Below are 22,438 nucleotides of genomic sequence, written 5' to 3'. Positions count from 1 at the left end.
TTATTGATTTTTTTTTATTGTTAGATTTTCTTGCTAGAATGCTTGCTTATGTGAATGTCATGGTTGTTATTATAGATTTCATCAAAGAGTTGCATATAGTCCTGTCAAGTTATTTTCGAGAGCGTTGTTATCTTCATCAACTCACTTTGACCATGTTTTTCATATCTATGTTTTATTTGCATGTAGAAGCACCATTTCAACAATCCCTCCACTAGTGTTATTGAATCCTCGTAGTTGAGTAGTATGCATCAGGTAGGAACCCATCTCCCTGTTACCAAGCCCGGGACGTATATAGTTTTAATGCTACGCTATCGTAGACGGGGTTGGTATGAGTGCTCGGGAGTGGTGTGAGAATGGAGGACTCTACGTCAATGACGACAACTCCATGACTGCATCTGCAAGGACTGCATCTTCAAGGACTGACTTCAAGATTTCGAGACTCGAGACAAGAATTCAACACACACTACTGGGTGAAGGACGGTTGACGGCCACCCTGGAGCAACCAGTGGATGGCCGGGATGCATGGAGAAGCGCCATGACATCTTGCGGAAAGCATCACCCAGACTCAAAGAGACGGAAGAATACTTCATGCCCAGAAGCTTACCTGTGCAACCGCAAGTCACTATGGGCTCTCGCTGGGACGGTGCTAGTAGATGTAGAACTATGGTAGGATTGGACGAGAACCGGACAATGGTCAGAAGAACTCTTCGGAAGACCATGTTTCGGTCGTCTTGTTCTCAAACACCCTGAAGTGCGAGAACGTAAAAAGAGGGATCGAATCTTGCGGGTAAAGTGTACAAACCTCTGCAGAGGGTTAAAACCTAAGCGATTAGCCGTGTCCCCGGTTACGGACAATTTGAGCCTCTGGACTTGGATCTATCTCGGAACTCTCAGCACCGGACTGATAACATATTTGTGGGCAACTTATGATGATTTGGGTATGAGACATCGGTTGGCGGAACCATGTCATGATAGAAAACTTCGTAGTACAGACTCCTGATATTCCTTTGTTGTAGGGAAAATAAAACCAGCTTTTACGCAAAAACATCAGACATAGAGCCACAAAGCCATATTGCATATAGAATAGTATTATCATCTGCTTTCTCATGTTGTGATCTTGCCGGTGGATTCAATGTACTAACCTACACGGCTGCAACGTCTCATGTTGCAGATATTTTACTTCCGATGAGTAAGAGTACGGTATAGGGTTACGGTCTACACTCAACTTGCCGATGGCGTTGATGGGACTCCACACCCGATTGCTTGTTTCCGTTGAGACTTACGAGGTATATATCAGTTTTATGTTATTTATACATGTGATTGCACTTTGATATATACATTGATGTACTGTGTGTGCCAGCATATTGATCCAGGGATGGCACAGATACACAGAGACTTGACCGTCTGAGGTCCGGTCGCTAAAGTTATGGTATCAGAGCACATGTTGACTGTAGGACGTGACCCTAGAAACAGGAAAGCCCCTAGGACAGAATATCTCTAAAAATTTATTTTCAAACAGATCTTTTACTTATCATCTTTTCTGATTTTGTCAAATATTCCATCTTATCTCAAAGTTAGAATATACCCCATTCCCTTTTGACCACACGGAGGATCAACTGAATGCTGCTCCAAGACGGAAAAGATATCGGATAACTGATGACCTCTTCAGAGTAACAATGATTTTTCCATCCATTAGAAGAGTTGAAGCTACAACAGTTGAAGACTCCGAAGACTCGAAGAATTTGAAGACTCTAAAGATTTATTTGACCTTTAGAAGACCAAACTCCTGTTATATACTTACGTTAGATGCAACGATTTGTGAGCTGTCATTTGTTTGATGTTTTTTCGACAGCCACAAAAATAAAACCCGTTTCTTCAAAACTTTTTTTCGTATTGTGTGTATCCCTCCCCACCTCTCTCATATCTCACCCCAAAACCTTTGGAACCAATAGATGAATGAAGATGGACTTGTATTCTCTGGACCGATGACTCAGCCGGAGGTAGAGCTATGGATTCATAACATGGATGATCACTTCAGGAAAAATTTAATTGCAAGGAAGTATGAGGTTCAATGCGCTCTTCAGTACTTTACAGGAAGTGCTGCAACCTGGTGGAAGATGCATCAAGCCGTACAAGAATATAACAGAGCAAGAACTTGGGAGGAATTCAAGAAGACTCTGTTGAGATCACATCTCATCCGGAAGCACTGTGATAACCCGATGAAGAAACTTTGCGCCTGCAAGATTTGCGGAGTAATAGGACACACCCTTGACAAACACAAAGATGGATGCCCTCATTGCGAGGAAAATCACCTAGCCGAAGAATGCCCGACTGGGCAGGTTACTTGTTTCTGGTGTGAAGGAACTACGCACTACCCTACTCAGTGTCAGATTTACCCCAAGGTATAAAGTTAGCAAGCAGCAGAAGGAAGCGATGAAAGAAGCCCTCAGGGAAAGTTTTGAAGAATCTGTGATGCAGGAAGATGTTGAAGACCCTGATGGAGAAGGCCTAAATAGATTTTACGCCCAAGCTTGCTATTCATGTGGAGAAGAAGGACATTTTTCACATCACTTCACAATGGAAAGAGAAGAGTATCCTGGAGACTTCCTGACAGCAGAAGTGAAGTTTGACCCTCAGGAAATAGAAGCTCTGATCATTACGGAGAAACCCAGGAAGAGAAAACGAAGGCATCCCCAGAACAACTCAATTTCTGCAGAGAAGGACCTGAGTCATATAACTTGTTACAGGTGCAATGATTTAGGTCATTACGCTGGTAAATGTGCAAAAAAAGAAGCTTACATTCCAAGTAGCCTACATAATCACAAAGAAGCCCCGAGACATGTCAGAAGTCATTTGTTTTCGCTGCAAGGAAGCCGGACATTTTTCTAGGGGATGTTTAGACCAGAAGAAAGCTGGAGCTGAGTAGTCGATATTTTGATATGGACAATAACAGTAGTAGAAAGAATGTTAATTTTCATGAGTTCAATGAGTTGAATTATGTAATGAAAGCCTCAGAGTTGTAATGAATTCATGAAATCAATAAAGTTAATGTGTCATGATTTCATACGTGGATTTTTTTGAGTTAGTTACTCAATGAACAAAGATTTTGACCATTTTCGAGGATATGAGAAATATGGTTTAGGGATGAATTTGTGAATTTCATTTTAAGGGTGGTAGCACCCTGTGAGGACACTTGACCCATGGAAAGGAAAATGTATTCTGTGGAGTATGAGTTTTGTTTCGATATGTTGGTTACATGAAGGAATGAAGTAATGTTGGATCTAAAGAAGGTGTAAAGTTGGAATATGGAACAATTATAACTCCCAGGATGAATAGAAGTTGTACCCGCATTGAAGTGGGCCCATAACCCACATGCCCAGGAGTTAATAAGAAGCAATCACACTCTTGCTCAAGGAAGATATTTTGGAAGAAAACTCTGATTTAATCAGCAGACGCTCTTAGGAGGATATGAAAACCTGAGAGTTGTGAAGTAACGATAGATGTTTTGTTCAGCTTGCAGAATTAATGGAATTATCCGAATTTGAGAAGAGAAATTCTGCAACGCTTGTGAGAATGCCCGAGTGTTAGAAATGCGAGATTCGCTAAACCTTATACAGAGTAATGAGTTGGGTGCGGAATGGGTTGTTCACCATACCTACTTACTATTATCATTCGCTCTTGATATTTGGGATGGTAAATCTAGAGTGACTTACACATAGTAGAGAGACGGCGTTGTCAAAACTTTGTTTAAACCTTAGAATGGTACGACAATTGATCCATGTACAGGCAGCCGTTGCAAACCGTATGTTATACAGTGATATTCAACCTACAGGAGAAGCCATAAATTGTTGACCGCCAGGAGGTTCCGATAGTTTCTTAGTATTGACGACATACATGTCAGATATGAAGACCCACTATTCGGAAAAACCTCGCCAAGATTGAGAGGACACAACATTTTGAGAAAAAGGTCATGCCCCAACCGGAAGAGCACCAGTGAAAGAGTTATTCCAGAGAATATGAGAAGACCGACACCATCAACCCAAAGGATGGAGTACATGAATTTTGTCAAAACCATTGCCTTGCTCTTAAGTGTGGTAGCACCCCAGACCTCTCTAGTCGATGGATTTGCTGGAAGACCTCCAAACCCTAACCTTTTCTTGCTAGCCTCTTCGAATCTCGAGGACCAGATTCATTTTAAGTGTGGTAGGTTTGTAACATCCCAAAATTCTAAATTTGGGAATGTTATATTAAATAAATATTTATGATTGTTTGTTTGATTGTTGTGTGACTGATTGTGTGAAATTGAGTGGTATTTGGAAATTTCAGAGGCATTTGAGTTTTGCTTGAATTTGGATTCAAATTGGCATTTGACTTTCAGTTCAAAAATCCATGAAAAATACTTGTTCAAAAGTATGAGAGGAGTTAAAATGACACTCCAAAAATGCCAGAAGAAAATAATGCCAAAAGTTTGAATTCAAATTTGGTTTTATTTGGAATTTTCTAAAAAATGCTTTTATAAAGTTTTATTTTCGCCTCTGAAAAATAGCTCATCTTTTAGATTTTTATTTTTTAGGAATTTTGGATATATATATATGTTCTATACAAAAGTATTTTTATTTTCTCTCTGTATATTTTTTCTGTCTATTTCAGAAAAAAGGCTCAGCGGGGCTCCAGGATAGCAAGCCCAGCCACCCGAGCCGCAGCCCACCAGCAAGCGCCAGCCCAGCCGCCCGCTCAGGCCGCCACCAGCGCCGCTTCCCCACGCACGCTCGATCCCTCGTACGCCTGGATCTCTCTCCCTCACGTAACCCCCTCTCTCTCATTTTTTTCTTTCTTTTTCCTTAACTCCCACTGATCATTGGACCCTACTCCATCCCCAACCTACCGCAAGTTACGCGTACGTATCTCGCACGTATCTCACGCACCGATGCTGGCCGAGTCCATGCCTCTCCCAAACCCTAGCTAAGACCTTCCCCTCGCCCAAGCAACACGTCCTATATATACCCCGAGCCTCCTCCCTCGTTTCCCTTCGAAACCCATGTCAAAACAGCACCGTAGCCCACGCACTAGACAAACCGATCTCGCTCCGACGCCGCCTGTTCACCGTCGAAACTCGCCACTGGTGAGTATCCCCAACCCCTCTAACCTCTGCTATTGGCCTAGCCCAACCACACACATCTCTTTCACACGTTTTGGATGTCCAGGAAGCACCGGAGCCACCAGCTGGAACTCCCGATGCCATCGGAGTTCACAGAGTTCACCTCGACACTACACTCGACCCCGACGTCCCTTCGCCTCACCATCCACAGAAAATCGGACGCCCTCGACCTTCCGCATCGCCTGGACATCCTCGCCAACGCCGCCGACAACTGGAGCCTCGCCACCCACCGGCCTCTTCTTCCGTGCCACGCAGGTTCTTCTCTGTAAGCACGAGCGCATCTCCTCTGTTCGTTTTTCTTCTTCTTTAGATCAAACCGTTAAGTTAGATTAGATCGGTTTAGTAGATCACTTTTCTTTGTTAGATCGGTATACTTCGGTTAAGTTACGGTTTAGTCTAGACCGGACAGATCGGTTTTCTTTTAGTTATCCGCACGCGCAGGTTTCTGTTAAGTTGAGCCCGAGCGCTGTATAGCTTCAGATCGCACCACCCCAAGCCCAATAGCACCCGTTAGTTTTTTTTTCTTATTTTCGTTCGGTTTAAAAAAACAGAAAGTTTCAATCTTGTAAAATATGTTTCTCTTGGGTTGTTTAATATTTTTAGTTGATTCTTTTTTCTCTAGTTTCCAAATTTCCTAAAGTTTCTGTATAAAATAGTTTCGGCCATGTTTCAGTTTATAAAAATTGTTTTATATGAGTTTTAGTCAGATTAGTATTTCTGCTATAAAATGAGCTAATATTAATTTTTTTCGTAATTCTTTCTGCCACGGCTTTGTTTCGACCTTACCTATCAGTAGAATTAATTCGGGTATTTATAGATTTTATTAAAATTAACGAAAACAACATTGTGCTAGTTATTTTTAACTTGCTGCTGTTTTCTGTTGTTTTAATTATTTTAAAATTTATTTTCACCTCTGTTATATTTTACTTCAGATTTGTTTCTGTAGTTATAGAGGGTGAACTTTTATTTACTGAAAAATAAAATGTTTTATTTCTTTTTCTTACTAGTTTTGTTTTAAGCATAATTAGAGTTTTGATTTAGCTTTTTATGTGTTTCCTTTTGCTAGTAACACTTTATGAAAAATACTTTCTGTTAACTTAGTTCATTTAAATTTATTTTCTGTTAAATTATTAGTTTAGTATTTTCTTTGTTAAGTTTTACTTAGGACAAAACTATTTTTGGAGTTAAGGCAAAAGGTTTTCCTAGTAGGTTCTTTATAGTTTTTCCCTACTAGTTCTTTCGATGTCTTATTTGTTTTGTATTGGGTTTTCTTATTGATTTTCTTTATTGTTAGATTTGCTTGCTAGAATGCTTGCTTATGTGAATGTCATGGTTGTTAATATAGATTTCATCGGAGAGTTGCGTATAGTCCTATCAAGTTATTTTTGAGAGCGTTGTTATCTTCATCAACTTACCAGGCAAGTTCACTTTGACCATGTTTTTCATACCTATGTTTTATTTGCATGTAGTAGCACCCTTTCAACAATCCCTCCAGTAGTGTTATTGAATCCTCGTAGTTGAGTAGTATGCATGAGGTAGGAACCCATCTCCCTGTTACCAAGCCCGTGACGTATATAGTTTTAATGCTACGCTATCGTAGACGGGGTTGGTATGAGTGCTCGGGAGTGGTGTGAGAATGGAGGACTCTACGTCAATGACAACAACTCCATGATGGCATCTGCAAGGACTGCATCTTCAAGGACTGACTTCAAGATTTCGAGACTCGAGACAAGAATCCAATACACATTACTGGGTGAAGGACGGTTGACGGGCATCCTGGAGCAACTAGTGGATGGCCGGGATGCATGGAGAAGGGCCATGACATCTTGCGGAAAGCTTCACCCAGACTCAAAGAGACGGAAGAATACTTCATGCCCAGAACCTTACCTGTGCAACCGCAAGTCACTATGGGCTCTGGCTGGGACGGTGCTAGCAGATGTAGAACTACGGTTGGATTGGATCAGCACCGGACAGTGGTCAGAGGAACTCTTCGGAAGACCATGTTTCGGTCATCTTGTTCTCAAACACCCTGAAGTGCGAGAACGTAAAAAGAGGGATCGAATCTTGCAGGTAAAGTGTACAAACCTCTACAGAGGGTTAAAACCTAATCTATTAGCCGTGTTCCCGGTTACGGAGAATTTGAGCCTCTGGACTTGGATCTATGTCGGAACTCTCAACACCTGACTGATAACATATTTGTGGGCAACTTATGATGATTTGGGTATGAGACATCGGTTGGCGGAACCATGTCATAATAGAAAACTTCATAGTACAGACTCCTGATATTCCTTTGTTGTAGGGAAAATAAAACCAACTTTTACGCAAAAACATCAGACACAGAGCCACAAAGCCATATTTCATATAGAATAGTATTATCATCTGCTTTCTCATGTTGTGATCTTGCCGGTACATTCAATGTACTGACCTACACGGCTGCAACGTCTCATGTTGCAGATATTTTACTTCCGACGAGTAAGAGTACGGTATAGGGTTACGGTCTACACTCAGCTTGCCGATGGCGTTGATGGGACTCCACACCCGATTGTTTGTTTCCGCTGAGACTTACGAGGTATATATCAGTTTTACGGTATTTATACATGTGATTGCACTTTGATATATACATTGATGTACTGTGTGTGCAAGCATACTGATCCAGGGATGGCACAGGTACACAGAGACTTGACCGTCTGAGGTCCAGTCGCTAAAGTTATGGTATCAGAGCACATGTTGACTGTAGGACGTGACCCTAGAAACTGGAAAGCCCCTAGGACAGAATGTCTGTAAAGTTTTGTTTTCAAACAGATCTTTTACTTCTCATCTTTTCTGATTTTGCCAAATATTCCATCTTATCTTAGAGTTAGAATATGCCCCATTCCCTTTTGACCACACGGAGGATCAGCTGAATGCCACTCCAAGAAGGACAAGATATCGGATAACTGATGACCTCTTTAGATTAACAATGATTTTTCCATGCATTAGAAGAGTTGAAGCTACAACAGTTGAAGACTCCGAAGACTCGAAGCATTTGAAGACTCTAAAGATTTATTTGACCTTTAGAAGACCAAACTTCTGTTATATACTTACGTTAGATGCGACGATTGTGAGCCGTCATTTGTTTGATGTTTTTTCGACAGCCACAAAAATAAAACCCGTTTCTTCAAAACTTTTTTTGTATTATCTGTATCCCTCCCCACCTCTCTCATATCTCACCCCAAAACCCTTGGAACCAATAGATGAATGAAGATGGACTTGTATTCTCTGGACCGATGACTCAGCCGGAGGTAGAGCTATGGATTCAGAACATGGACGATCACTTCAGGAAAATTTTAATTGCAAGGAAGTATGAGGTTCAATGCGCTCTTCAATACTTTACAGGAAGTGCTGCAACCTGGTGGAAGATGCATCAAGCCATACAAGGATATAACAGAGCAAGAACATGGGAGGAATTCAAGAAGACTCTGTTGAGATCACGTCTCATCCGGAAGCACTGTGATAACCCGATGAAGAAACTTTGCGCCTGTAAGATTTGCAGAGTAATAGGACACACCCATGACGAACACAAGGATGGATACCCTCATTGTGAGGAAAAACACCCAGCCGAAGAATGCCCGACTGGGCAGGTTACTTGTTTCTGGTGTGAAGGAACTACGCACTACCCTGCTCAGTGTCAGATTTACCCCAAGGTATAAGAACTTACCAAGCAGCGGAAGGATGCCATGAAAGAAGCCCTCATGGAAAGTTTAGAAGAATCTGTGATGCAGGAAGATGTTTAAGCCCCTCATGGAGAAGGCCTAAACAGATTTTACGCCCAAGCCTGCTATTCATGTGGAGAAGAAGAACATTTTGCACATCACTTCACAATGGAAAGAGAAGAGTATCCTGGAGACTTCCCGACAGCAGAGGTGAAGTTTGACCCTCAGGAAATATAAGCTCTGATCATTACGGAGAAACCCAGGAAGAGAAAACGAAGGCATCCCCAGAACAACCCAATTTCTTCAGAGAAGGACCTGAGTCATATGATTTGTTACAGGTGCAATGATTTAGGTCATTACGCTGGTAAATGTGCAAAAAAAGAAGCTAAAAATCCAAGGAGCCTACATAATCACAAAGAAGCCCCGAGACATGTCAGAAGTCATTTGTTTTCGCTGCAAGGAAGTAGGAAATTTTGCCAGGGGATGTTCAGATCAGAAGGAAGCTGGAGCTGAGTAGTCGATATTTTGATATGGACAATAAGAGTAGTAGAAAGCAATGTTAATTTTCATGAGTTCGATGATTTGAATTATGTAATGAAAGCCTCAGAGTTGTAATGAATTCATGAAATCAATAAAGTTAATGTGTCATGATTTCATACGTGGATTTTTTTTGAGTTAGTTACTCTATGAACAAATATTTTGACCATTTTCGAGGATATGAGAAATATGGTTTAGGGATGAATTTGTGAATTTCATTTTAAGGGTGGTAGCATCCTGTGAGGACACTTGACCCATGGAAAGGAAAATGTATTCCGCGGAGTATGAGTTTTGTTTCGATATGTTGGTTACATGAAGGAATGAAGTAATGTTGGATTTAAAGGAGGTGTAAAGTTGGAATATGGAACAATTATAACTCCCAGGATGAATAGAAGTTGTACCCGCATTGAAGTGGGCCCATAACCCCAGATGCCCAGGAGTTAATAAGAAGCAATCACACTCTTGCTGAAGGAAGATATTTTGGAAGAAAACTCTGATTTAATTAGCAGACGCTCTTAGGAGGATACGAAAACCTGAGAGTTGTGAAGTAATGATAGATGTTTCGTTCAGCTTGCAGAATCAATGGAATTATCCGAATTTGAGAAGAGAAATTCTGCAACGCTCGTGAGAATGCTCGAGTGTTAGAAATGCGAGATTCGCTAAACCTTATACAGAGTAATGATTTGGGTGCGGAATGGATTGATCACCATACCGACTTACTCTTATCATTTGCTCTTGATATTTGGGATGGTAAATCTAGAGTGACTTACCCATAGTAGAGAGACGACAATGTCAAAACTTTGTTTAAACCTTAGAATGGTAGGACAATTGATCCATGTACAGGCATCCGTTGCCAACCGTAGGTTATACAATGAGATTCACCCTACAGGAGAAGCCATAAATTGTTGACTGCCAGGAGGTTCCGATAGTTTCTTAGTATTGACGACAGACATGTCAGATATGAAGACCCACTCTTTGGAAGAACCTCACCAAGATTGAGAGGACACAACATTTTGAGAAAAAGGTCATGCCCCAACAGGAAGAGCACCGGTAAAAGAGTTATTCCGGAGAATATGAGAAGACCGACACCGTCAACCCAAAGGATGGAGTACATGAATTTTGTCAGAACCATAGCCATTCTCTTAAGTGTGGTAGCACCCCAGACCTCTCCAGTCGATGGATTTGCTGGAAGACCTCCAAACCCTAACCTTTTCTTGCTAGCCTCTTCGAATCTCGAGGACGAGATTCATTTTAAGTATGGTAGGTTTGTAACATCCCAAAATTCTAAATTTTGGAATGTTATATTAAATAAATATTTATGATTGTTTGTTTTATTGTTGTGTGACCGATTGTGTGAAATTGAGTGGCATTTGGAAATTTCAGAGGCATTTGAGTTTTGCTTGAATTTGGATTCAAATTGACATTTGACTTTCAGTTCAAAAATCCCTGACAAATACTTGTTCAAAAGTATGAGCGGAGTTAGAATGACACTCCAAAAATGTCAGAAGAAAATAATGCAAAAACTTTGAATTCAAATTTGGTTTTATTTGGAATTTTCTAAAAAAATGCTTTATAAAGTTTTATTTTCGCCTCTGAAAAATAACTCATCTTTTAGATTTTTATTTTCTGGGAATTTTGGATATATATATGTCCTATACAAAAGTATTTTTATTTTCTCTCTGTATATTTTTTCTGACTATTTAAAAAAAGGGTCAGCGGGGTTCCAGGAGAGCATGCCCAGCCACCCGGGCCACAGCCCACCAGCAAGCGCCAGCCCAGCCGCCCGCGCAGGCCGCCACCAGCGCCGCTTCCCCACGCACGCTCGATCCCTCGTACGCCTGGATCTCTCTGCCTCACGTAACCCCCTTTCTCTCATTTTTTCCTTTCTTTTTCCTTAACTCCCTCTGATCATTGGACCCCACTCCATCCCCAACCTACCGCAAGATACGCGTACGTATCTCGCACGTATCTCACGCACCGACGCCGGCCGAGTCCGTGCCTCTCCCAAACCCTAGCTAAAACCTTCCCCTCGCCCAAGCAACACGTCCTATATATACCCCGAGCCTCGTACCTCGTTTCCTTTCGAAACCCAAGTCAAAACAGCACCGTAGCCCACGCACTAGACAAACCGACCTCGCTCCGCCGCCGCCTGTTCACCGTCAAAACTCGCCACCGGTGAGTATCCCCAACCCCTCTAACCTCTGCTATCGGCCTAGCCCAACCCCACACATCTCTTTGACACGTTTTGGACGTCCAGGAAGCACCGGAGCCACCAGCTTGAGCTCCCGACGCCATCGGAGTTCACGGGGTTCACCTCGACTCTACGCTCGACCCCGACGTCTCTTCGCCTCACCATCCATAGAAAATCGGACGCCCTCGACCTTCCGCATCGCCTGGACATCCTCGCCAACGCCGCCGACAACCGGAGCCGCACCACCCACCGGCCTCTTCTTCCCTGCCACGCAGGTTCTTCTCTGTAAGCACGAGCGCATCTCCTCTGTTCGTTTTTTTCTTCTTTAGATGGAACCGTTAAGTTAGATTAGATCGGTTTAGTAGATCATTTTTCTTTATCAGATCGGTATACTTCGGTTAAGTTACGATTTAGTCTAGACCGGACAGATCGGTTTTCTTTTAGTTATTCGCACGCGCAGGTTTCTGTTAAGTTGAGCCCGAGCGCTGTATAGCTTCAGATCGCACCAACCCAAGCCCAATAGCGCCCGTTAGTTTTTATTATTATTTTCGTTCGGTTTAAAAAAACATAAAGTTTCAATATTGTAAAATTTGTTTCTCTTGGGTTGTTTAATATTTTTAGTTGATACTTTTTGCTCTAGTTTCCAAATTTCCAAAAGTTTCTGTATAAAATAGCTTCAGCCATGTTTCACTTTATAAAAATTGTTTTATATGAGTTTTAATCAGATTAGTATTTCTGCTATAAAATGAGCTACGATTAATTTTTTTCGTAATTCTTTTTGCCACGGCTTTGTTTTGACCTTACCTATCAGTACAATTAATTTGGGTATTTATAGATTTTATTAAAATTAACGAAAACAACACTGTGCTAGTTATTTTTAACTTGCTGTTGTTTTCTCTTGTTTTCATTATTTTAAAATTTATTTTCACCTCTGTTATATTTTATTTCAGATTTGTTTCTGTAGTTATAGAGGGTGAACTTTTATTTACAGAAAAATAAAATGTTTTATATCTTTTTCTTACTAGTTTTGTTTTAAGAATAATTAGAGTTTTAATTTAGCTTTTTATGTGTTTTCTTTTGCTAGTAAAACTTTATGAAAAATACTTTCTGTTAACTTAGTTGATTTAAATTTTATTTTCTGTTAAAATTATTAGTTTAGTATTTTCTTTGTTAAGTTTTACTTAGGACAAATCAATTTTTGTAGTTAAGGCAAAAGGTTTTCCTAGTAGGTTCTTTATGGTTTTTCCCTATTAGTTCTTTCGATGTGTTATTTATTTTGTATTGGGTTTTCTTATTGATATTTTTATTGTTAGATTTGCTTGCTAGAATGCTTGCTTATGTGAATGTCATGGTTGTTATTATAGATTTCATCGGAGAGTTGTGTATAGTCCTATCAACTTATTTTCGAGAGCGTTGTTATCTTCATCAACTTACCAGGCAAGTTCACTTTGACCATGTTTTTCATACCTATGTTTTATTTGCATGTAGTAGCACCCTTTCAACAATCCCTCCAGTAGTGTTATTGAATCCTCGTACTTGAGTAGTATGCATGAGGTAGGAACCCATCTCCCTGTTACCAAGCCTGGGACGTATATAGTTTTAATGCTACACTATCGTAGACGGTGTTGGTATGAGTGCTCGGGAGTGGTGTGAGAATGGAGGACTCTACGTCAATGACGACAACTCCATGATGGCATCTGCAAGGACTGCATCTTCAAGGACTGACTTGAAAATTTCGAGAATCGAGACAAGAATTCAATACACACTACTGGGTGAAGGACGGTTGACGGGCACCCTGGAGCAACCAGTGGATGGCCGGGGGATGCATGGAGAAGGGCCATGACATCTTGCGGAAAGCTTCACCCAGACTCAAAGAGACGGAAGAATACTTCATGCCCAGAAGCTTACCTGTGCAACCGCAAGTCACTATGGGCTCTGGCTGGGACGGTGCTAGCAGATGTAGAACTACGGTAGGATTGGATGAGCACCGGACAGTGGTCAGAGGAACTCTTCGGAAGACCATGTTTCGGTTGTCTTTTTCTCAAACACCCTGAAGTGCGAGAACGTAAAAAGAGGGATCAAATCTTGCGGGTAAAGTGTACAAACCTCTATAGAGGGTTAAAACCCAATCGATTAGCCGTGTCCCCGGTTACGGACAATTTCAGCCTCTGGACTTGGATCGATCTCGAAACTCTCAACACTGGACTGATAACATATTTGTGGGCAACTTATGGTCATTTGGGTATGAGACATCGGTTGGCGGAACCATGTCATGATAGAAAACTTCGTAGTACAGACTCCTGATATTCATTTGTTGTAGGGAAAATAAAACCAACTTTTACGCAAAAACATCAGACACAGAGCCACAAAGCCATATTTCATATAGAATAGTATTATCATCTGCTTTCTGATGTTGTGATCTTGCCGGTACATTCAATGTACTGACCTACACGGCTGCAACGTCTCATGTTGCAGATATTTTAGTTCCGACGAGTAAGAGTACGGTATAGGGTTACGGTCTACACTCAACTTGCCGATGGCATTGATGGAACTCCAGACCCGATTGTTTGTTTCCGCTGAGACTTACGAGGTATATATCAGTTTTACGTTATTTATACATGTGATTGCACTTTCATATATACATTGATGTACTGTGTGTGCAAGCATACTAATCCAGGGATGGCACAGATACACAGAGACTTTACCGTCTGAGGTCCGGTCGCTACAGTTATGGTATTAGAGCACATGTTGACTATAGGACGTGACCCTAGAAACTGGAAAGCCCCTAGGACAGAATGTCTATAAAGTTTTGTTTTCAAGCAGATCTTTTACTTCTCATCTTTTCTGATTTTTTCAAATATTCCATCTTATCTCAGAGTTAGAATATGCCCCAGTCCCTTTTGACCACACGGAGGATCAACTGAATGCCGCTCCAAGAAGGACAAGATATCGGATAACTGATGACCTCTTCAGAGTAACAATGATTTTTCCATGCATTAGAAGAGTTGAAGCTACAACAATTGAAGACTCCGAAGACTCGAAGAATTTGAAGACTCTAAAGATTTATTTGACCTTTAGAAGACCAAACTCCTCTTATATACTTACGTTAGATGCGACGATTTGTGAGCTGTCATTTGTTTGATGTTTTTTCGACAGCCACAAAAATAAAACCCGTTTCTTCAAAACTATTTTTTGTATTATCTGTATCCCTCGCCACCTCTCTCATTCTCACCCCAAAACCCTTGGAACCAATAGATGAATGAAGATGGACTTGTATTCTCTGGACCGATGACTCAGCCGGAGGTAGAGCTATGGATTCAGAACATGGACGATCACTTCAGGAAAATTTTAATTGCAAGGAAGTATGAGGTTCAATGCGCTCTTCAATACTTTACAGGAAGTGCTGCAACCTGGTGGAAGATGCATCAAGCCATACAAGGATATAACAGAGCAAGAACATGGGAGGAATTCAAGAAGACTCTGTTGAGATCACGTCTCATCCGGAAGCACTGTGATAACCCGATGAAGAAACTTTGCGCCTGTAAGATTTGCGGAGTAATAGGACACACCCATGACGAACACAAGGATGGATACCCTCATTGTGAGGAAAAACACCCAGCCGAAGAATGCCCGACTGGGCAGGTTACTTGTTTCTGGTGTGAAGGAACTACGCACTACCCTGCTCAGTGTCAGATTTACCCCAAGGTATAAGAACTTACCAAGAAGCGGAAGGATGCCATGAAAGAAGCCCTCATGGAAAGTTTAGAAGAATCTGTGATGCAGGAAGATGTTTAAGCCCCTCATGGAGAAGGCCTAAACAGATTTTACGCCCAAGCCTGCTATTCATGTGGAGAAGAAGAACATTTTGCACATCACTTCACAATGGAAACAGAAGAGTATCCTGGAGACTTCCCGACAGCAGAGGTGAAGTTTGACCCTCAGGAAATATAAGCTCTGATCATTACGGAGAAACCCAGGAAGAGAAAACGAAGGCATCCCCAGAACAACCCAATTTCTTCAGAGAAGGACCTGAGTCATATGATTTGTTACAGGTGCAATGATTTAGGTCATTACGCTGGTAAATGTGCAAAAAAGGAAGCTAAAAATCCAAGGAGCCTACATAATCACAAAGAAGCCCCGAGACATGTCGGAAGTCATTTGTTTTCGCTGCAAGGAACAGGAAATTTTGCCAGGGGATGTTCAGATCAGAAGGAAGCTGGAGCTGAGTAGTCGATATTTTGATATGGACAATAAGAGTAGTAGAAAGCAATGTTAATTTTCATGAGTTCGATGAGTTGAATTATGTAATGAAAGCCTCAGAGTTATAATGAATTCATGAAATCAATAAAGTTAATGTGTCATGATTTCATACGTGGATTTTTTTTTTGAGTTAGTTACTCTATGAACAAATATTTTGACCATTTTCGAGGATATGAGAAATATGGTTTAGGGATGAATTTGTGAATTTCATTTTAAGGGTGGTAGCATCCTGTGAGGACACTTGACCCATGGAAAGGAAAATGTATTCTGCGGAGTATGAGTTTTGTTTCGATATGTTGGTTACATGAAGGAATGAAGTAATGTTGGATTTAAAGGAGGTGTAAAGTTGGAATATGGAACAATTATAACTCCCAGGATGAATAGAAGTTGTACCCGCATTGAAGTGGGCCCATAACACCAGATGCCCAGGAGTTAATAAGAAGCAATCACACTCTTGCTGAAGGAAGATATTTTGGAAGAAAAGTCTGATTTAATTAGCAGACGCTCTTAGGAGGATACGAAAACCTGAGAGTTGTGAAGTAACGATAGATGTTTCGTTCAGCTTGCAGAATCAATGGAATTATCCGAATTTGAGAAGAGAAATTCTGCAACGCTTGTGAGAATGCCCGAGTGTTAGAAATGCGAGATTCGCTAAACCTTATACAGAGTAATGATTTGGGTGCGGAATGGATTGATCACCATACCGACTTACTCTTATCATTTGCTCTTGATATTTGGGATGGTAAATCTAGAGTGACTTAACCATAGTAGAGAGATGACGATGTCAAAACTTTGTTTAAACCTTAGAATGGTAGGACAATTGATCCATGTACAGGCAGCCGTTGCCAACCGTAGGTTATACAATGAGATTCAACCTACAGGAGAAGCCATAAATTGTTGACCGCCAGGAGGTTCCGATAGTTTCTTAGTATTGACGACAGACATGTCAGATATGAAGACCCACTCTTTGGAAGAACCTCACTAAGATTGAGAGGACACAACATTTTGAGAAAAAGGTCATGCCCCAACAGGAAGAGCACCAGTGAAAGAGTTATTCCGGAGAATATGAGAAGACCGACACCATCAACCCAAAGGATGGAGTACATGAATTTTGTCAGAAACATAGCGTTTATTTTAAGTGTGGTAGCACCCCAGACCTCTCTAGTCGATGGATTTGCTGGAATACCTCCAAACCCTAACCTAGCCTCTTCGAATCTCGAGGACGAGATTCATTTTAAGTGTGGTAGGTTTGTAACATCCCAAAATTCTAAATTTTGGAATGTTATATTAAATAAATATTTATGATTGTTTGTTTTATTGTTGTGTGACCGATTGTGTGAAATTGAGTGGCATTTGGAAATTTCAGAGGCATTTGAGTTTTGCTTGAATTTGGATTCAAATTGACATTTGACTTTCAGTTCAAAAATCCCTGACAAATACTTGTTCAAAAGTATGAGAGGAGTTAGAATGACACTCCAAAAATGTCAGAAGAAAATAATGCAAAAAGTTTGAATTCAAATTTGGTTTTATTTGGAATTTTCTAAAAAAATGCTTTTATAAAGTTTTATTTTCGCCTCTGAAAAATAGCTCATCTTTTAGATTTTTATTTTTCTCGGAATTTTGGATATATATATATGTCCTATACAAAAGTATTTTTATTTTCCTTTGTATATATTTTCTGTCTATTTAAAAAAAGGCTCAGCGGGGCTCCAGGACAGCATGCCCAGCCACCAGCGCCGCTTCCCCACGCCCGCTCGATCCCTCGTACGCCTGGATCTCTCTCCCTCACGTAAGGGAAACGTTTGGGCCGGGGCGCCGGCCGAACCAATCGGCCGGTCGCGTCCACGCGCGCTCCGCCTCAGCCATCCACCAAGCGACACGTAGGATGCGGGCCATCCAAATCGCTGCTTTTCGTCAACCTCCCGCAGATCCCACCCCATCCCCGTCTCCCAGCTCCGCGGATCTCACCCCATCCTCGTCTCCTGCCCCCGCGCGGCCGTCCTCATCGCCGGTGGTCACCCGCGCCGGCCGTCCCCGTCGCCGTTCGCCGTCCTCGCTCGCCGGCCCCGGCGGAAGCTGGAACCGCGTCGTGGCCTGCTGCAACCGGTGCCCAGGAGAGCTGCCATCATGGATGGCGAGCATGGTGACGGCGAGCTGCAAGGACGGTGGCGCTCGCGCTGCAGACATGGTGGAGGCATTGCAGAACCTGCCGCACGCCCTCATGCTACAACCGTTAACCAAAATGCTTCAAACCAAGATGAAAAAAGCTTCAACCAGATACATCAAAAGCTGCAAGCAGTCATTGCCATGGCGGAGTGCTACAACCGTCGACATAAAATGCTACAACCCTTGATGAAAAAGCTTCAACCCAAAACGATAGAGAAAGCATAAACCAAGGCTGCTACAAAAGAAAAAAGCTGCAACCGTTGATAAAAAAGCTTCGACCGTAGATGAAAAAAGCTACAACCATTGAAAAAGAAAGCTACAACCATACACTGCAAATCAGAAAAGTTGCATCTGTTGTAGAGAAAGCTTCAATCGTATGTGTGAAATGCTTCAACCTACAGTCAAAGCTTTTCTGAAAACGATAGAAACTTTTTTTCTTTTTCTTTTTTTGTGTTTGCTACAACCACGTCATTATTTTGCTGCAATCGGCAACCACAGAAGCTACATACGGTTAACATTTTTGTTACAATGACGACGGCGGGCTGCAGCGGTAAGCTTTTTTGCTGGAAGCGATAAACTTTTTTGCTACAACCGGTGTCGTTTTTTGTTGGAACCAGCAAGAGCCTCGGGTGGGCACACGGCGAGGTACAACGCGAGCACAACGACAGGTGCTGCGCCCGGCGCCACCGGAGATGCGGCGAGGGCGGGGACCGGCGACGAGGACGGGCGGCGAGGGCGGGGTCCGGCGGCGACGAGGAAGACCGGCGACGACGACGGGCGGCGAGGGCGGGGACCGGCGACGACGACGGGCGGCGAGGGCGGGGTCCGGCGGCGACGAGGAAGACCGGCGAGGGTGGGGACCGGCGACCACCAGAGGGGACTGGAGGCGCGGCGCCGCGCTCCCCCGAACGAGACATGCGGATCCCCCCGAGGAAGAAGAGAGCTGGGGTGATTTCTTTTTTTTTCTCGGATCCAGCGGCTGCGTGGCTCAGATCGAACGGCCCGGGCTGGACCGGCCGAAACTTTCGGCCGGCGCGCCGGCGCCTATAAGTGCCCCTCAAGTAACCCCCTTTCTCTCATTTTTTATTTCTTTTTCCTTAACTCCCTCTGATCATTGGACCCCACTCCATCCCCAACCTACCGCAAGATACGCGTACGTATCTCGCACGTATCTCACGCACCGACGCCGGCCGAGTCCGTGCCTCTCCCAAACCCTAGCTAAAACCTTCCCCTCGCCCAAGCAACACGTCCTATATATACCCCGAGCCTCCTACCTCGTTTCCTTTCGAAACCCAAGTCCAAACAGCACCGTAGCCCACCCACTAGACAAACCGACCTCGCTCCGCCGCCGCCTGTTCACCGTCAAAACTCGCCGCCGGTGAGTATCCCCAACCCCTCTAACCTCTGCTATCGGCCTAGCCCAACCCCACACATCTCTTTGACACGTTTTGGACGTCCAGGAAGCACCGGAGCCACCAGCTTGAGCTCCCGACGCCATCAGAGTTCACGGAGTTCACCTCGACTCTACGCTCGACCCCGACGTCTCTTCGCCTCACCATCCATAGAAAATCGGACGCCCTCGACCTTCTGCATCGCCTGGACATCCTCGCCAACGCCGCCGACAACCGGAGCCTCACCACCCACCGGCCTCTTCTTCCCTGCCATGCAGGTTCTTCTCTGTAAGCACGAGCGCATCTCCTCTGTTCGTTTTTTTCTTCTTTAGATGGAACCGTTAAGTTAGATTAGATCGGTTTAGTAGATCATTTTTCTTTATTAGATCGTTATACTTCAGTTAAGTTACGGTTTAGTCTAGACCGGACAGGTCAGTTTTCTTTTAGTTATTCGCACGCGCAGGTTTCTGTTAAGTTGAGCCCGAGCGCTGTATAGCTTCAGATCGCACCACCCCAAGCCCAATAGCGCCCGTTAGTTTTTCTTATTATTTCGTTCGGTTTAAAAAAACAGAAAGTTTTGATATTGTAAAATCTGTTTCTCTTGGGTTGTTTAATATTTTTAGTTGATACTTTTTGCTCTAGTTTCCAAATTTCCAAAAGTTTCTGTATAAAATAGCTTCGGCCATGTTTCACTTTATAAAAATTGTTTTATATGAGTTTTAATAAGATTAGTATTTCTGCTATAAAATAAGCTAGGATTAATTTTTTTCGTAATTCTTTTTGCCACGGCTTTGTTTTGACTTTACCTATCAGTATAATTAATTTGGGTATTTATAGTTTTTATTAAAATTAACGAAAACAACATTGTGCTAGTTATTTTTAACTTGCTGTTGTTTTCTGTTGTTTTCATTATTTTAAAATTTATTTTCACCTCTGTTATATTTTATTTCAGATTTGTTTCTGTAGTTATAGAGGGTGAACTTTTAGTTACAGAAAAATAAAATGTTTTATTTCTTTTTCTTACTAGTTTTGTTTTAAGCATAATTAGAGTTTTAATTTAGCTTTTTATGTGTTTCCTTTTGCTAGTAAAACTTTATGAAAAATACTTTCTGTTAACTTAGTTGATTAAAATTTTATTTTCTGTTAAAATTATTAGTTTAGTATTTTCTTTGTTAAGTTTTACTTAGGACAAAACAATTTTTGTAGTTAAGGCAAAAGGTTTTCCTAGTAGGTTCTTTATAGTTTTTCCCTATTAGTTCTTTCGATGTGTTATTTGTTTTGTATTGGGTTTTCTTATTGATTTTTTTATTGTTAGATTTGCTTGCTAGAATGCTTGCTTATGTGAATGTCATGGTTGTTATTATAGATTTCATCGGAGAGTTGCGTATAGTCCTATCAAGTTATTTTCGAGAGCGTTGTTATCTTCATCAACTTACCAGGCAAGTTCACTTTGACCATGTTTTTCATACCTATGTTTTATTTGCATGTAGTAGCACCCTTTCAACAATCCCTCCATTAGTGTTATTGAATCCTCGTAGTTGAGTAGTATGCATGAGGTAGGAACCCATCTCCCTGTTACCAAGCCTGGGACATATATAGTTATAATGCTACGCTATCATAGACGGGGTTGGTATGAGTGCTCGGGAGTGGTGTGAGAATGGAGGACTCTACGTCAATGACGACAACTGCATGATGGCATCTGCAAGGACTGCTTCTTCAAGGACTGACTTCAAGATTTCGAGACTCGAGACAAGAATTCAATACACACTACTGGGTGAAGGACGGTTGACGGGCACCCTGGAGCAACCAGTGGATGGCCGGGATGCATGGAGAAGGGCCATGACATCTTGCAGAAAGCTTCACCCAGACTCAAAGAGACGGAAGAATACTTCATGCCCAGAAGCTTACCTGTGCAACCGCAAGTCACTATGGGCTCTGGCTGGGACGGTGCTAGCAGATGTAGAACTACGATAGGATTGGATGAGCACCGGACAATGGTCAGAGGAACTCTTCGGAAGACCATGTTTCGGTCGTCTTTTTCTCAAGCACCCTGAAGTGCGAGAACGTAAAAAGAGGGATCGAATTTTGCGGGTAAAGTGTACAAACCTCTATAGAGGGTTAAAACCCAATCGATTAGTCGTGTCCCCGGTTATGGACAATTTGAGCCTCTGGACTTGGATCTATCTCGGAACTCTCAACACCGGACTGATAACATATTTGTGGATAATTTATGATGATTTGGGTATGAGACATCGGTTGGTGGAACCATGTCACGATAGAAAGCTTCGTAGTACAGACTCCTGATATTCATTTGTTGTAGGGAAAATAAAACCAGCTTTTACGCAAAAACATTAGGCACAGAGCCACAAAGCCATATTGCATATAGAATAGTATTATCATCTGCTTTCTGATGTTGTGATCTTGCCGGTACATTCAATGTACTGACCTACACGGCTCCAACGTCTCATGTTGCAGATATTTTAGTTCCGACGAGTAAGAGTACCGTATAGGGTTACGGTCTAAACTCAACTTGCCGATGGCGTTGATGGGACTCCACACCCGATTGTTTGTTTCCGCTAAGACTTACGAGGTATATATCAGTTTTACGTTATTTATACATGTGATTGCACTTTGATATATACATTGATGTACTGTGTGTGCCAGCATACTGATCCAGGGATGGCACAGATACACAGAGACTTGACCGTCTGAGGTCGGGTCGCTACAACAAGACTTAGAAGAGACGTTTGCCAACCTGCGCGAGATCAACCTCAAGTTGAACCCTGAGAAGTGTGTCTTCGGCATTCTGTCCGGCAAACTTCTCGGGTTCTTTGTGTCGCAGCGTGGGATCGAGGCAAATCCACACAAGATCAAGGCTATCGAGTAGATTGAGGCGCCCAAGCGGATCAAGGCTGTGCGTCGGCTCACTGGCTGCGTTGCCGCCATGAGCCGATTCATCTCCAAGTCTACCGAGCGCGCCCTTCCCTTTTTGAAGATCTTGAAGAAGGCGGGCCCAATGGAGTGGACCCCAGAGGCCGTGGCG

General features: G+C 42.4%; 1 protein-coding gene across 1 annotated transcript in view; it reads right to left on the bottom strand.

Moving 5' to 3' along the window:
- Nucleotides 1-22,438, bottom strand: part of LOC123142594 (uncharacterized) — a 144,256-nt gene that overhangs the window by 109,945 nt on the left and 11,873 nt on the right. Inside the window, exon 4 of the mRNA XM_044561441.1 lies at nucleotides 16,199-16,218. Within this exon, the coding sequence (XP_044417376.1) occupies nucleotides 16,199-16,218 (20 nt within the window). The remainder of the gene's footprint in view (nucleotides 1-16,198; nucleotides 16,219-22,438) is intronic.

The sequence above is a fragment of the Triticum aestivum genome, chromosome 6D (genome assembly GCF_018294505.1).
Source record: "Triticum aestivum cultivar Chinese Spring chromosome 6D, IWGSC CS RefSeq v2.1, whole genome shotgun sequence".
Lineage (NCBI taxonomy): Eukaryota > Viridiplantae > Streptophyta > Magnoliopsida > Poales > Poaceae > Triticum > Triticum aestivum.
Note: the sequence above shows the minus strand (reverse complement) of the source record. Positions and strands in the feature narration are given on the sequence as shown.